Here is a 13,429-nt window from a genome sequence, read left to right as displayed (position 1 = left end):
GAATCTTTCAAGGAAGGAAAACACAACAACATATGACAGTCTCCTCACAACACCAACAAAAATTTCACTGTGACATAACTCTGTATTGTTACATCCTAATAAAGTCCTGATAACGTGTTGGAGCACGCACCATTCTGCCACTGCGGGAGTGTGCAGGGGCTGTCCCAAACGCGTCCCTCTGACCCTGTTGGGGTGGATCACCATTATCTGGGGGGTCCAATGAAGTACCCGCCGAAGGAGAGGATGATGGCGGGGTGGACATACTGTCGTTTGGGGAACCAGCAGGCAGGGGAAGAGTGTAACGTTTTAACCTGTCATGATGAACAACCTGGGCCCGCTCAGACATATCCAGGGGGTTGACAATGCGATATGTCAAAGCGGCCTCTGCACCTGAAGCCAGAACCCGATCCACACGATAGGGACCTTTCCAGTGCGGTGCTAGTTTTGTGCGGCCCTCTGTTGGGTTATTAAGCCAGACCAGAGCACCCTCTGTAAAGCCCTTGTGGTGAGAGTTCTCATCATGGTACAGTTTCTGTTTCTCCTGCGCCTCTGCTGCATTAACCCTCGCTGCACTGAAAGCAATCTCCAGCCGCTCCACAAGAGACGACGCGTATAAAGGCAGCGTGGCTGCACTGCCAATGCCACCAACCCCACTAGGAATGAGAACCTCTGCCGGGGTCCGGGCTTCGCGCCCGTGCATAAGATAAAAGGGAGTAAACCGTGTGCTGGTGTGCTTGGAGATGTTGTAAGCAAAAGCAACAGATTTCAAATGGTCATCCCATTCCCCCCCCATGGGACAACAACATCTTGGCCAGCTGGTCAATTAGGGTAACCCGGGAGGGACACACCTCTCCCAAAATAAAAGATCCAGGAAGTTGGTTACATCTGTTTTAATTGTGGTTTGACACTTTATACAGCTGCCACAATATTGTAAACCTCAAATGTTTTTTCCAAACGAAAAACAATTGCTCTTCCGCCTGATAAACCTGGTCGCCTGCTGATGACGTAAGCAGAGCGACACGTGGAGCGCTGTTAGTAGCTAGCAAAGCGGTTACCCCCCTTTTGCGGAGACTACCGATTCGTTTTGAAGACAGACACGACCGTCATGGCCGCTGCTGGGACACCGGGCAGGAGAAGACTCCTGAAGGAGGAGGACATGACCAAGGTGGAGTTTGAAACCAGTGAAGAGGTGGATGTCACCCCTACCTTCGACACCATGGGGCTCCGTGAGGACCTGCTCCGGGGAATCTACGCCTACGGTAGGCCGGTGGATTCGAGAGGCCTCCGCCTCCAGATGCTAAGCCTAAATCCGCTGTGTGGTTCAGTTCACCTTAAAAAAGGAATGAAAACGTAGTTGGTATCAGACTACATCCCGTAATAACTTACATTAAAGCGGGTAGATTGGTGTGACCTGATCATTTTGTCGTTGGCGGGAAGAAAAACTTCATCTTTTTAGCCTTCATGCTAGCATGCTAAGGCCGCGTGCGGCCGCGCTGACATGAAATTAGTTTAAATTCGTGTTGATTATTTACTAAACGAAAACCAGATACTAAAATTTGCGGGTTTCGTTCAGTAATGCCTGGACACGATCTTTGTTGGTATTGTTGCTCGTAACAGTCATGATCCAGGAGTTAGACGGTTCCCATCCTATATGGCTTCGTATATGTAGCGAATATTTTACTAATTTCCCCCAGAACTATTAATAAATATATGTCAACACTTCTGTCTTAATGTGTATTTTAATTTTGTTTCTGTTCATGTGTTCTGTCTTCTCCAGACGGCAGAACATTTTATGAACATATTATCTGGACCCAAAAGGACGGGAGAAATCCCAATAGACAGAATCGATCAGATTTGTATCTACAGTAATATTGAAGTGTTGCACTGATAAAGATGAATTCTCTACATTTTCCTGGACTATTGTGCTTGAGAGGATCCTTCTTTACCCCTAAAACCCAGTTTCTCCATAGAAATCCTTTCTGTGGGACTAAAACTTTTCTTTCTGGTCAGCATCACCAGAACTTCCCACTTTGGTCCCCCTCAGTTTGAGCAGCATGGGAACTTCTCAGATGAGGTTTCTCTATGTGGAAATGAAGATGGACAGCACCTGACCAGGTTCTGGTTCTGTTACAGGTTTCGAGAAGCCTTCAGCCATTCAGCAGAGAGCCATCAAGCAGATCATCAAAGGCAGAGATGTCATCGCTCAGTAAGTCTGGGCTGGAAAACATGCAGGTGCTCTGGTCCTCCATGCTGTAACGTGTGATCTGTGCTGCATTCAGGTCCCAGTCTGGAACAGGAAAGACGGCCACTTTCTGTATTTCCGTCCTGCAGTGTCTGGACATCCAGGTGAGTTCTTGCTGTTCTTGTGTCCCGTGACAGACGGGCCAGAACCCGTTTGCAGCTCGGTGGTGATGCTGTTCCTTCTGCAGGTCAGGGAGACCCAGGCTCTAATTCTTGCTCCAACCAGAGAGCTGGCCGGACAGATTCAGAAGGTAGCCCCGCCTCCACCGCCATGTTCAGCCAAAGGCTTGTAAGGTAGAGGCGGCGGTGCCAGTCACGGTGTCCTGTGTGCAGGTGCTGCTGGCTCTGGGAGACTACATGAACGTTCAGTGTCACGCCTGCATCGGAGGAACCAACGTGGGCGAGGACATTCGCAAGCTGGACTACGGCCAGCACGTGGTAGCTGGCACCCCTGGACGGGTTTTTGGTGGGTTCAATGGGTTTTATGGCAAAAGTGGCACAAACGGGAATGCTGACGGCGTCTCTTTACAGACATGATTCGGCGCCGCAGTCTCAGGACCAGAGCTATCAAGATGCTGGTGTTGGATGAAGCTGATGAGATGCTGAACAAAGGTGAGGTCCTCTGCTGTTCAGCGTCTTCTGTACCTGCAAAGCAGCTCTGTCTGAGCTGAAAGCTCACCTGCTGGTCATCAGAATAACTCTGGCACCTTTGGTTACGTCTGAAATGTGTTGAAGGAGCAGGAAGGGTTGGTCCTTCCAGGTTGGAACCACCTGTTCCAGACACACTTGAAGGTCACCTTTCCTTTCAGTGGTCGTGTTTTCGGCTTAATGTGTCAGATTTGAAAAGTCCATTTGACGCCATCGGGCCGCGATGTCACCACTTCCTGTTTAGGACGTTTAAAGCAACACTTCAGTGAATTTTAACGGTGACATGGAGATGTTCTAAGTGAAGGTTAGGAAGAACCTTCAGCAGAATCTTCAGCAGAACCGCTAGCAGGGTCAGAACTTTAAATTCATGTCTGTAGTGTTGCTAGTGTCACTGCAGAGAATGGTTTCAGATTTCTGCTTTAACATTCCAGATTCGTGGGGGAGCAGAGCTTTTGGGGGGTGGGGGTGGTGGTCTCTGTAGCGCATGGGGAGGTCTTCATCTCACCACCACACATCTTTGCTTGGCTGTTGGTGTTTTTGCTCTTCGTCGCCATCAGATCTTTTTCATTCTAGAATCCTGGACGGATTTTTCTACGAAGGCTTGAACTTTAAGAGAAAAGTCTGGAAATGTTGACAGCTAGCTTGTGGATTTCACCTGTGGCCGGTTATTTTAGAAGGCAACTCCCGCGATGGGAATGCTGTAGTTGAGTTCCGGCGTGACTGCACTTCCTGAATGACCCTGGTCAGTCAAAGCCGCCGTCATGGCTGAAGTTCTGGCAGACCGTCCTAAACTACGAGCTCTCTGAGAGGTTTGGGGCCGGCCTCAGAGACGGAGATGCTTCTGGGTCTCAGGGACCAAAAATCAGGAGCAGCCTTTCTCCGGTTTGGAGCACCTGACATCTCTGAGACTTCATTTTCAGTCTCTGACAGCAGAAACAAACCAATGTGTTTTTTCCTTCTGCTTCCTTGTTTCCATCATTTCTGCTTCTTCCTGGTCTAATCTTCAATAATAGGCTCATGATTGGACAGAGTTTGGTTATTGGTCACCTAAATCACTTCCTGTTTGTGGCGTAAGGACACGATGGCGTCAGTCATGTGACCATCTGGGTAGTCACAGCCGCTGCTTTGTCTTTGGCAGGATTTAAGGAGCAGATCTATGATGTGTACCGCTACCTGCCTCCAGCCACGCAAGTGGTCCTGATCAGCGCCACGCTGCCACACGAGATCCTGGAGATGACCAACAAGTTCATGACCGACCCCATCCGCATTCTGGTCAAACGGTGAGTCCGCCGATGAGCTCTGAAGCGGTGGGCTTCCAGCAGCAGTGAGTGACCGGCATTTGTCTCTGCCTCAGTGATGAGCTGACCTTGGAGGGCATCAAGCAGTTCTTTGTAGCCGTGGAGAGGGAGGAGTGGAAGTTCGACACTCTGTGTGACCTGTACGACACTCTGACCATCACACAGGCGGTCATCTTCTGCAACACCAAGAGAAAGGTTGGTGCACACACATCGGCTTTACACTGAAACCCGAGTCCAGGAAAGACCAGCAGAGGTCAACATCCAAGCGTCTGGGCGAGCGTTTGTCTCATGAAGCAAATGTCCATAAAGGGGACCGGGCTCAGGGTTTGGTTATCGTCCACATGAGCTCAGTCCCTGTAAATGTCCTCCAGTCGTTCTGAACAGAGTCTTGTCTTTATGTTGGAAAAACAAACACAATGATCAGGGTTTGTAAACTACCAGACTTCCATCGGTGAGTGAAAACACTGGTCCTGCGGAAGCAGCAATGCTTTGTGGGTAACGGATTCAAGCGCGTTGTTGCAGGTGGACTGGCTGACAGAGAAGATGAGAGAGGCCAACTTCACGGTGTCGTCGATGCACGGAGACATGCCGCAGAAGGAACGAGAGTCCATCATGAAGGAGTTCCGATCTGGAGCCAGGTAAGTCCAGAAGGGGGCTCAAGCTACCCCCACCCTCCCCAAGTTACTAACCCCCACCCTAAACTAGAACTAGAATAATAAACAGTCTTTGGGGTTCTTCAAGTTGATCAGTGAATGCCTGGTTAAAACCATCGCACTAGTACCCGCCCACTGAAACCGCTTTCTGTCCGTGTTTTAGTCGCGTCCTGATCTCCACCGATGTCTGGGCTCGAGGTTTGGACGTCCCACAGGTGTCGCTGATCATCAACTACGACCTGCCCAACAACAGAGAGCTCTACATCCACAGGTACACACGCCACACCTGGGACAGGGTTCCCATTCTACACCAGGGATCCAAACAGTTTTGTATGTTTGTTGAATCGTCCTCCAGGATTGGTCGCTCTGGCCGGTATGGCAGAAAAGGTGTGGCCATCAACTTTGTGAAGAACGATGACATCAGGATCCTGCGAGACATCGAGCAGTACTACTCCACCCAGATTGACGAGATGCCCATGAACGGTAAGTCTTTTGTTTCCCATGATACACTGCACTCAGACTGACTCCGCCCTTCAAGAGTTTAGGGGCGGGGTTTTTCTATCTTGGTTGACCTTCAGACTGTAAAGCTCACCGTTTAAATTTCGGTTGTTCCGTTTCTCCACCGGTGTCTGTGGTGTAAAATCGTCTCCAGACGGTTATCGTGAATTCTTGGGGGGTCGTAGTTCGTTGTACTCTGGTCTCCTTCACCGGGGGAGGAAAATTCCTGCCAACTGCTTTCATCTGTTGAAGTCACGTGATTGATTTACGATTTGTTCTTGTCTCTGCAGTGGCTGATTTGATCTGATGGATGACTCGGTGGCCCCACCCCTTTTCTCCATTTTTACCTTTTTCTGTAGCTACCAGTAACCTTACCTGTGCGGTGACAGTTTTGTAAATAAAGTTGTTTTGGTTAAACATTTCTCATGTCGATGATGCCTCATTTTCATTGTTTTGGGGTAATTAATCGACAGATGCACAGATTTTTATTTATTCTATTTTTATTTCTACATTTTTTGCACAAATGGGTAAAAACAGAATCCCTGGATTTATTAAAAAAAAAAAAAAAACGGTTAAACTGGGTCAGACGACACAGACGAGTTCAAACTAAAAAGAATCCATTGTCAGGGCAACCAGCTGGGGGGGGGGGGGGGGGTGTTACAGACAAGATGGCGCCCCCAACATTAGCCGCGTTTACATGACCAAAAGTAATCAGAACGCCTGATCGGAAAGAAAATGCGTCATGTAAACGCGCCGTTCGGAATACTCTGCCCCGATCAGACTCATTCGGATCAGAATTTCTTTCCGATCGAGATAGGTGGGTTATACCGATCGTTTATCCGATCGTGGAGCATGTGAACGGTCATTCCGATCGTGTGTCACTGCTGCTCTGGGTTACGTCACGCATAGATGGTGTTTGGCTCTGCGGACGCCCTGTGAAAAGCGCCGCTCCGCTCTCGCCCCGCTGGCTCTCCCCTCTCTTTTCCTCTTTTCCCTCCCTCTCGCTTCGTGCCCCCCGACGCTCACTCGGTCCACTGGCACCCGAGTGAAAAGAGCAGCTGGATTAATAATTTTGTGTCGGGGGGGGGGGGGGGGGGGGGGGGGTGCTTACGTGTGCGTTTTGTTGTTTTGTTATGTGTGGGAGAATCCAGACTGCGAGCCGTCCCGCTGCTCTGGGTTAGCGGCTGCAGGACTCAGGAGGAACCGTGTTCGAACAGAGCTCGGGCCGCTAGCCCACAGAGTGGCTTTGGGGCGGTCTGTGTGAACTTTCAGAGCAGAAATAAATGTCGCTCAGTCCTTAGAAAGCTGCAGATTGCTGCGTTTCTCGCACGGTCCTGGATTTTGTGTCCATCAATCAGGCTAATGATGTTAGCCCGTGTTAGTCTGTCCTAAGCTTTCGTCCATCTTAATTTTTCCACAAAAAAGCACTGACCACACAGATTAAATATAACGATGAGCGAACAGGCAATTCATAATATTCATAACATTAAAAAAAGCTCGTTTGGAAGATCGTCTCGTATGTTACCGAGCTGCTGCATAAATGTCTGGGGCAGCGGTTTGTTTACAACGGGACCTATTTCCGCATACGGATGAGGACGGGATGTGACCCTCTGGATCTGGCTAATGTCTGGGCGCCATCTTGTCCTGCGGTCCGGTTCTCTTGGCCCAACGTGGCTGAAGCGTGAAGGAATCATCAGTGCGGAGGTAAGACCATAAGCTGGAAAAATCAGGACCAAACTGAGCATGTGCAGAGATGAGAGGCGGGACCAAAGTAGGACTACCTTCTGCCACAATGTACTTAGTCACATCCTGCATAGTACTAGTACTACAGTAAGAGGAAGTGATGTCAGATGTGACTTCCTGGATTCTGAGCTAGAGGAGCAGAACCCGCTTACTAGGAGTGTTCAATGAGGACATGGCGATTCCAGCAGCAGTGGGAGGGGCCTACAGGTGTCTTCGAATGAACCAGATCTCATTGCGACGCCGAGGCACTCCAGGGTTTTCGTAAACGGCGACCATGTAGTGGTCCCGGTGGAACTGGTCATCAAGACTCAGGTTCTCCCACAGGAGGCGGATCTGACGGCCCACCGTCACTTCTGTAGTCGTCCCAAGGAATTGTCTGTTGGCCAATCAGAGAGCAGGGTAGGGTTTGAGTTCCAAACATCGTACAAATCAGGAAGACAGACATGTGCTCTGACCCACACAGCTGAAGGACAGAAGACGTCGGTCTCTGAACGTCACTGGACGACGGAGCTGCAGATCAGCAGGAACTTAGCAAAGATGTCCGTCCCCTCATAGAGTCTGAGACCAGAACGTCTTTCAGCTTTCAGCTGTGCCTGAAGGACAAAGCGTCCCAAACAGACCACCAGGCAGCCGTTTCCCCCACAGTTTGCCTACACAAGGGTCTTTGTGGGGGAAATGGTTGCTGGTTCCATTCTGAGTGATAGTTTTCAGAGACGCTCCTTCAGCGTGTGGATGTCTTCCTGTTTTCAGTTCTGTTGCAGACACGTCTCACCTGGCAATCACCCGGATATGCCCCCTGTGGACGATGGCGATGTCGGGGTCAGAGGCCTGGGGGGGGCTGCTCTGCAGGCTGCTGGGCAGGAACATGGCTGTCTCCACCTCTTTGTGGAAGCTGCTTCCATCCTCCAGCATGCGGATGGCGTTGACCACGGGCACCGTCATGCCGAGGTACTGGCCTGAGAAACAGCAACGCCGTCAGGGAACCCTTAGGGTGGAGGGGGGGGCCTCACACTGCCCCACCCAACAATTTCAGCTACACCCTCAAATACTCATATTCATCATCATGTCTGGGGTCAGGAGGTGCTCATGACTCCTGGGGGGGACTCTTGGGTATGTGGGAGCGGATCTCAGGCACGGCGGGGGGCGTCATCAGGCCTGGGTCACGCTCTCCCTGCTCTTTGGTGCTACGGTTGTGGTTCCTCTGACTATGGTCTGGGGGGGGTGTCAGGGGGTGATGGAGCGTCCCCCCTGTTTAGTTTTACCTCCAGATTCCATGACAGGTGTGTCAGGCCCCGCCCCTTTGACCAACGTCAACACCTGACAGTAGTGATGATAAACCTCCAGCTCTCTCATGTTTGGACAGGACAAAAAAAAGCAGGTGAAGCAGTGACACTGCGCAGTGGGCGGAGCCTCACCTGCAGAATTCTCCTTACAGATGAAGCGCATCAGTTTCATGAAGCCCATGGAGATGCTCTGTTCGTACAGATCCTCTTTCCGAGTCACGCAGGCCCAGAACCCGGCTGGGTAGACCCGCTCCTCAAACTGTACCTCTCCCATCTGGACCCAGAGAAGAACACATGGGACACAGGGATGTCTGCATGAAAGCAGGCTGCGCAGACAGGGATGTCTGCATGACAGCAGGCGGCGCAGACAGACATTTCTGTATGAAAGCAGGCGGCGCAGACAGGGATGTCTGCATGAGAGCAGGCGGCGCAGACAGACATTTCTGTATGAAAGCAGGCGGCGCAGACAGGGATGTCTGCATGAGAGCAGGCGGCGCAGACAGGGATGTCTGCACAAAAGCAGGCTGCGCAGACAGGGATGTCTGCATGAGAGCAGGCGGCGCAGACAGATATTTCTGTATGAAAGCAGGCGGCGCAGACAGGGATGTCTGCATGAGAGCAGGTGGCGCAGACAGACATTTCTGTATGAAAGCAGGCGGCGCAGACAGGGATGTCTGCATGAGAGCAGGCGGCGCAGACAGGGATGTCTGCATGAGAGCAGGCGGCGCAGACAGACATTTCTGTATGAAAGCAGGTGGCGCGGACAGGGATGTCTGCATGAGAGCAGGCGGCGCAGACAGACATTTCTGTATGAAAGCAGGCGGCGCCGACAGGGATGTCTGCATGAGAGCAGGCGGCGCAGACAGACATTTCTGTATGAAAGCAGGCGGCGCCGACAGGGATGTCTGCATGAGAGCAGGCGGCGCAGACAGACATTTCTGTATGAAAGCAGGCGGCGCAGACAGGGATGTCTGCATTAGAGCAGGCGGCGCAGACAGGGATGTCTGCATGAAAGCATGTGGCGCAGACAGGGATGTCTGCATGAAAGCAGGCGGCGCAGACAGGCATGTCTGCATGAAAGCAGGCGGCGCAGACAGGCATGTCTGCATAAAAGCATGCGGAGCAGACAGGCATGTCTGCATAAAAGCATGCGGAGCAGACAGGGATGTCTGCATAAAAGCATGCGGAGCAGACAGGCATGTCTGCGTAAAAGCATGCGGAGCAGACAGGGATGTCTGCATAAAAGCATGCGGAGCAGACAGGCATGTCTGCATAAAAGCATGCGGAGCAGACAGGCATGTCTGCATAAAAGCATGCGGAGCAGACAGGGATGTCTCCATAAAAGCATGCGGAGCAGACAGGCATGTCTGCATAAAAGCATGCGGAGCAGACAGGCATGTCTGCATAAAGGCATGCAGCACAGACAGGGATGTCTGCATGAAAGCAGGCGGCGCAGACAGGGATGTCTGCATGAAAGCATGCGGCGCAGACAGGCATGTCTGCATAAAAGCATGCGGAGCAGACAGGCATGTCTGCATAAAAGCATGCGGAGCAGACAGGGATGTCTGCATAAAAGCATGTGGAGCAGACAGGGATATCTGCATGAAAGCATGTGGAGCAGACAGGCATGTCTGCATAAAAGCATGCGGAGCAGACAGGGATGTCTGCATAAAAGCATGTGGAGCAGACAGGGATATCTGCATGAAAGCATGTGGAGCAGACAGGGATATCTGCATGAAAGCATGCGGCGCAGACAGGGATATATGCATGAAAGCATGTGGAGCAGACAGGCATGTCTGCATAAAGGCATGCGGAGCAGACAGGCATGTCTGCATAAAGGCATGCAGAGCAGACAGGGATGTCTGCATGAAAGCATGTGGAGCAGACAGGCTTGTCTGCATAAAAGCATGCGGAGCAGACAGGGATGTCTGCATAAAGGCATGCGGAGCAGACAGGGATGTCTGCATGAAAGCATGTGGAGCAGACAAGCATGTCTGCATGAAAGCATGTGGCGCAGACAGGGATATCTGCATAAAAGCATGTGGCGCAGACAGGGATGTCTGCATGAAAGCATGTGGAGCAGACAGGCATGTCTGCATAAAAGCATGCGGAGCAGACAGGGATGTCTGCATAAAGGCATGCGGAGCAGACAGGGATGTCTGCATGAAAGCCTGTGGCGCAGACAGGGATATCTGCATAAAAGCATGTGGCGCAGACAGGGATGTCTGCATGAAAGCATGTGGAGCAGACAGGCATGTCTGCATAAAAGCATGCGGAGAAGACAGGGATGTCTGCATAAAGGCATGCGGAGCAGACAGGGATGTCTGCATGAAAGCATGTGGAGCAGACAAGCATGTCTGCATAAAAGCATGCGGAGCAGACAGGGATATCTGCATAAAAGCATGCGGAGCATATTTTGGGAATCCTAAAATCGTTTCTGCAGAAATCTCCACGAGTCATAAATGAGGTGTTTGGTCCTGGCCCGACCTTCTCACGCCTGGAGATGACATCATAGGAGAGCTCCTCCCTCTGCTGATTGTTCCTGGTCATTTCCTGGATAGGTCCACTCATCTCTGCAGACAGGAACATGATGATGTAACCAAGGTAACCAGACACAGGAGCACCAGAACCTGAAACTTGCTTCCACTGCTCTGCATTACCTGCATAAGCCCCACCCCTGACACCTGAAGGAACCACTGTGTCACACCCCCTCCCACCCACCGCCTCACCTGGTGGAACAGCCACGTGGTGAGTGCTGGCGACAGCCCGCCACTGTGCGAGCAATCGTTCACTGTCCTCCTCATCCATTGGTTCTGGATGGTTTGTGATGTCATCATTCAGCTCCTCTTCGTCTAATGCCTCAAGGTCTTCCAGTGAGATCAAAGCCATGGCTGCAGGTGATGTCACAGCAAAGGAGTACCTACGTACCTGCAAAGAAGGAAAGGTGAACACTCAGCAGACGGCTCACTTCCTGTTTCATCTCACCTGGAAAGACTGTAAATGGTAAATGGCGTATATGGCTTATTTAGCGCTTCCTACCCTCTTTCGAAGGCCCAAAACGCTTTACAGTCACAGTCCCATTCACCCATCATGCACACACACAGTCACACACACATTCACACACTGATGGCGGCTCCGCTGCCGAACACTGGCGCCAACCTCCCACCAGATTCAAGGTGGGGTTCAGCTTCTTGCCCAAGGACACTTCGACACATGGGCGTGCAAGGTGGGAATCGAACCTGCAATCTTACCGATTGGTCAACCGCCCTACCGCTGCACCACGGCGGCCCGCACTGTTAGTTAAATAAATGTGATGTTTGTGTATGGGCTGATGACGTCACCGCGTGGGGGCGTGGCTTTTATGATGAAATCGTTGGATCTATTTTCCTGACAAACATCCCAAAAGGCTAAAGACGGTTTATTGCAGATTAAAGTTTAAAACTCAACAGACTACCGGAAGAAGTTCTGTAGACACCACTCTGTCAAAGTAAAAGTCTACCAGAGCACTAGAAATTTAGCGCCGGTTTCGGGCTTTTATTTTTAAAAACCGCGGAGGGGTTTTATTCTGGAAACATGAGAGTTTTATGGGTCATTTTAATCTTCCTTTCTGTTCGTCCATCAACCGGAACTGCGTCGGTGCTTCGGTTCGGATCGGTTACAAAGTCTGTTGGTTCTTCTGGACCGAACTGGGTCTCCAGCGCTCAGTTTCTACCGACCGACCCGTGAGTTGCTGCCGGAACTGCGCGGGTTCGCTCCAAAGTCCGTCCGGAGCAGAACCGTGTGGGTTCTGCTATCTTCGCTCAGATAAAACGGGTCCGGACCGGACCGTGAGAACGTCCGGTTCGGCTAGAGGCAGCGTTCCTACCTGGTTCTGGTTCTGGTCCGGGTCGCAGATGCAGACGCAATAATAATCGCTCTGCCTCTTCTCTGCTTCCGGTATGTGGTACGTTGTCTGTTTTTCAAAATAAAAGAACGATGGAAACAGAATCATGACCCGGTCCAGTTAGCGGGCTGAGAGGAACCGCTGCCACTGAACGCCCGTATCCTGTCATAAACCGGGCCTGGAATAAGAAAATGATCTAAAAGAAGGTCGATTGTGGACATAATCCGTTCTTTCTTTCATCCAGTTGTTCAAAAATGTGTTTATCTAAGAAGTTCCGTCCATTTCTCTGTAATGTTGGTGATGACGTCATCATTGCTCTCTCAGAAGTTAATATTTTCTTTATGAACCAGAGCTGCAGGAATTCTGTACGAAAATAGCCTCTCCAATTCTTGTAGGCTGCAGGTCAGATGGTATTTATCTATAAAAGAAGAAAAGTCAATAAATTACCTTCACTGTCTGTTCAATCTTAAAGTTCCTGTCAAACTAATCCTGTTTGAATATAATTAATCTGTTCTCAGCTTCTATCATGTTGATCCATGAGGTCAAATTATGACTGAATATCATTTTCCAACACTGAAGAATTTGTCTGTGAAAGTTGGACGAAATGATTGGAATCACATTTCAGAAGGACGTCTGTTCCGCCTAAATGTTGAACGATGATCTTAGAATATGAAACCATTTGGAGTTATTATCAACCAAAGAGCTTTTATACAATTTAAGCAGTGATGCCACCTTTGTCATCACTTTTGACCAGTTGGGAACGTTTGATTTAACGTGTTTTGTTTTTCCAAATGAACTGAAAAATAATAGAGTTAACTTTCTTAATGACTGGAGGGGAAATGTATAAAGAATAACATGGATAAATCATCTTAGAGACGTCTTCTGCTTGGTTAACAGATTTCTCCCTAAAATAGTTCAATCTCTTGTCAACCAGCGACTTCAACTTTTCTTCATGTCAAGTTACCAGTTTCAATGTTGACATCTTCCCTCCTTATTGTGATTTTAGACAATTATACACCCAGATATTTCACTTCATCAGCAACCCTAATGTCTTCAATAGTTTGCTGCTGACACGAGTGAACGGGGAGAATTTCACATTTTGAAATATTTCGTTTTAATCCTGATGCTTTGGAAAATAACTGAATCCTGCTTAGAACTTTAACAACCTCTGCATCGTTTTTT

At 50.0% G+C, this 13,429-nt stretch overlaps 2 protein-coding genes across 3 annotated transcripts; one reads left to right on the top strand and one right to left on the bottom strand.

Annotated features, from left to right (window-relative positions):
* The first annotated feature begins 1,002 nt into the window (after positions 1–1,002).
* Positions 1,003–5,759, top strand: eif4a3 (eukaryotic translation initiation factor 4A3). Of its 2 annotated transcripts, XM_004084717.4 has the most exons (12): positions 1,004–1,259; positions 2,134–2,206; positions 2,280–2,346; positions 2,430–2,492; positions 2,575–2,707; positions 2,773–2,853; positions 4,028–4,169; positions 4,244–4,382; positions 4,710–4,825; positions 5,004–5,111; positions 5,196–5,323; positions 5,629–5,759. In XM_004084717.4, the coding sequence occupies exons 1-12, from the start codon at positions 1,106–1,108 to the stop codon at positions 5,643–5,645; spliced, it is 1,221 nt and encodes a 406-aa protein (XP_004084765.1). In that variant the 5' UTR covers positions 1,004–1,105; the 3' UTR covers positions 5,646–5,759. The 2 variants fall into 2 exon arrangements, with proteins under 2 accessions (XP_011491344.1, XP_004084765.1); XM_011493042.3 differs by having other exon boundaries at positions 1,003–1,259; positions 5,196–5,759.
* Positions 5,760–6,986: 1,227 nt separating this feature from the next.
* LOC101160286 (heme-binding protein 1) lies at positions 6,987–12,772 on the bottom strand. Its single transcript, XM_004084719.4, has 6 exons — positions 12,230–12,772; positions 11,094–11,292; positions 10,852–10,937; positions 8,497–8,638; positions 7,854–8,037; positions 6,987–7,457 (listed from the first exon to the last, which is right to left on the bottom strand). The coding sequence occupies exons 1-6, from the start codon at positions 12,353–12,355 to the stop codon at positions 7,283–7,285; spliced, it is 912 nt and encodes a 303-aa protein (XP_004084767.2). The 5' UTR covers positions 12,356–12,772; the 3' UTR covers positions 6,987–7,282.
* Positions 12,773–13,429: the final 657 nt, after the last annotated feature.

The sequence above is a fragment of the Oryzias latipes genome, chromosome 1 (genome assembly GCF_002234675.1).
Source record: "Oryzias latipes chromosome 1, ASM223467v1".
Lineage (NCBI taxonomy): Eukaryota > Metazoa > Chordata > Actinopteri > Beloniformes > Adrianichthyidae > Oryzias > Oryzias latipes.
The sequence above is the reverse complement of the archived record's forward strand: the minus strand, read 5'-3'. Positions and strand labels throughout refer to the sequence as shown.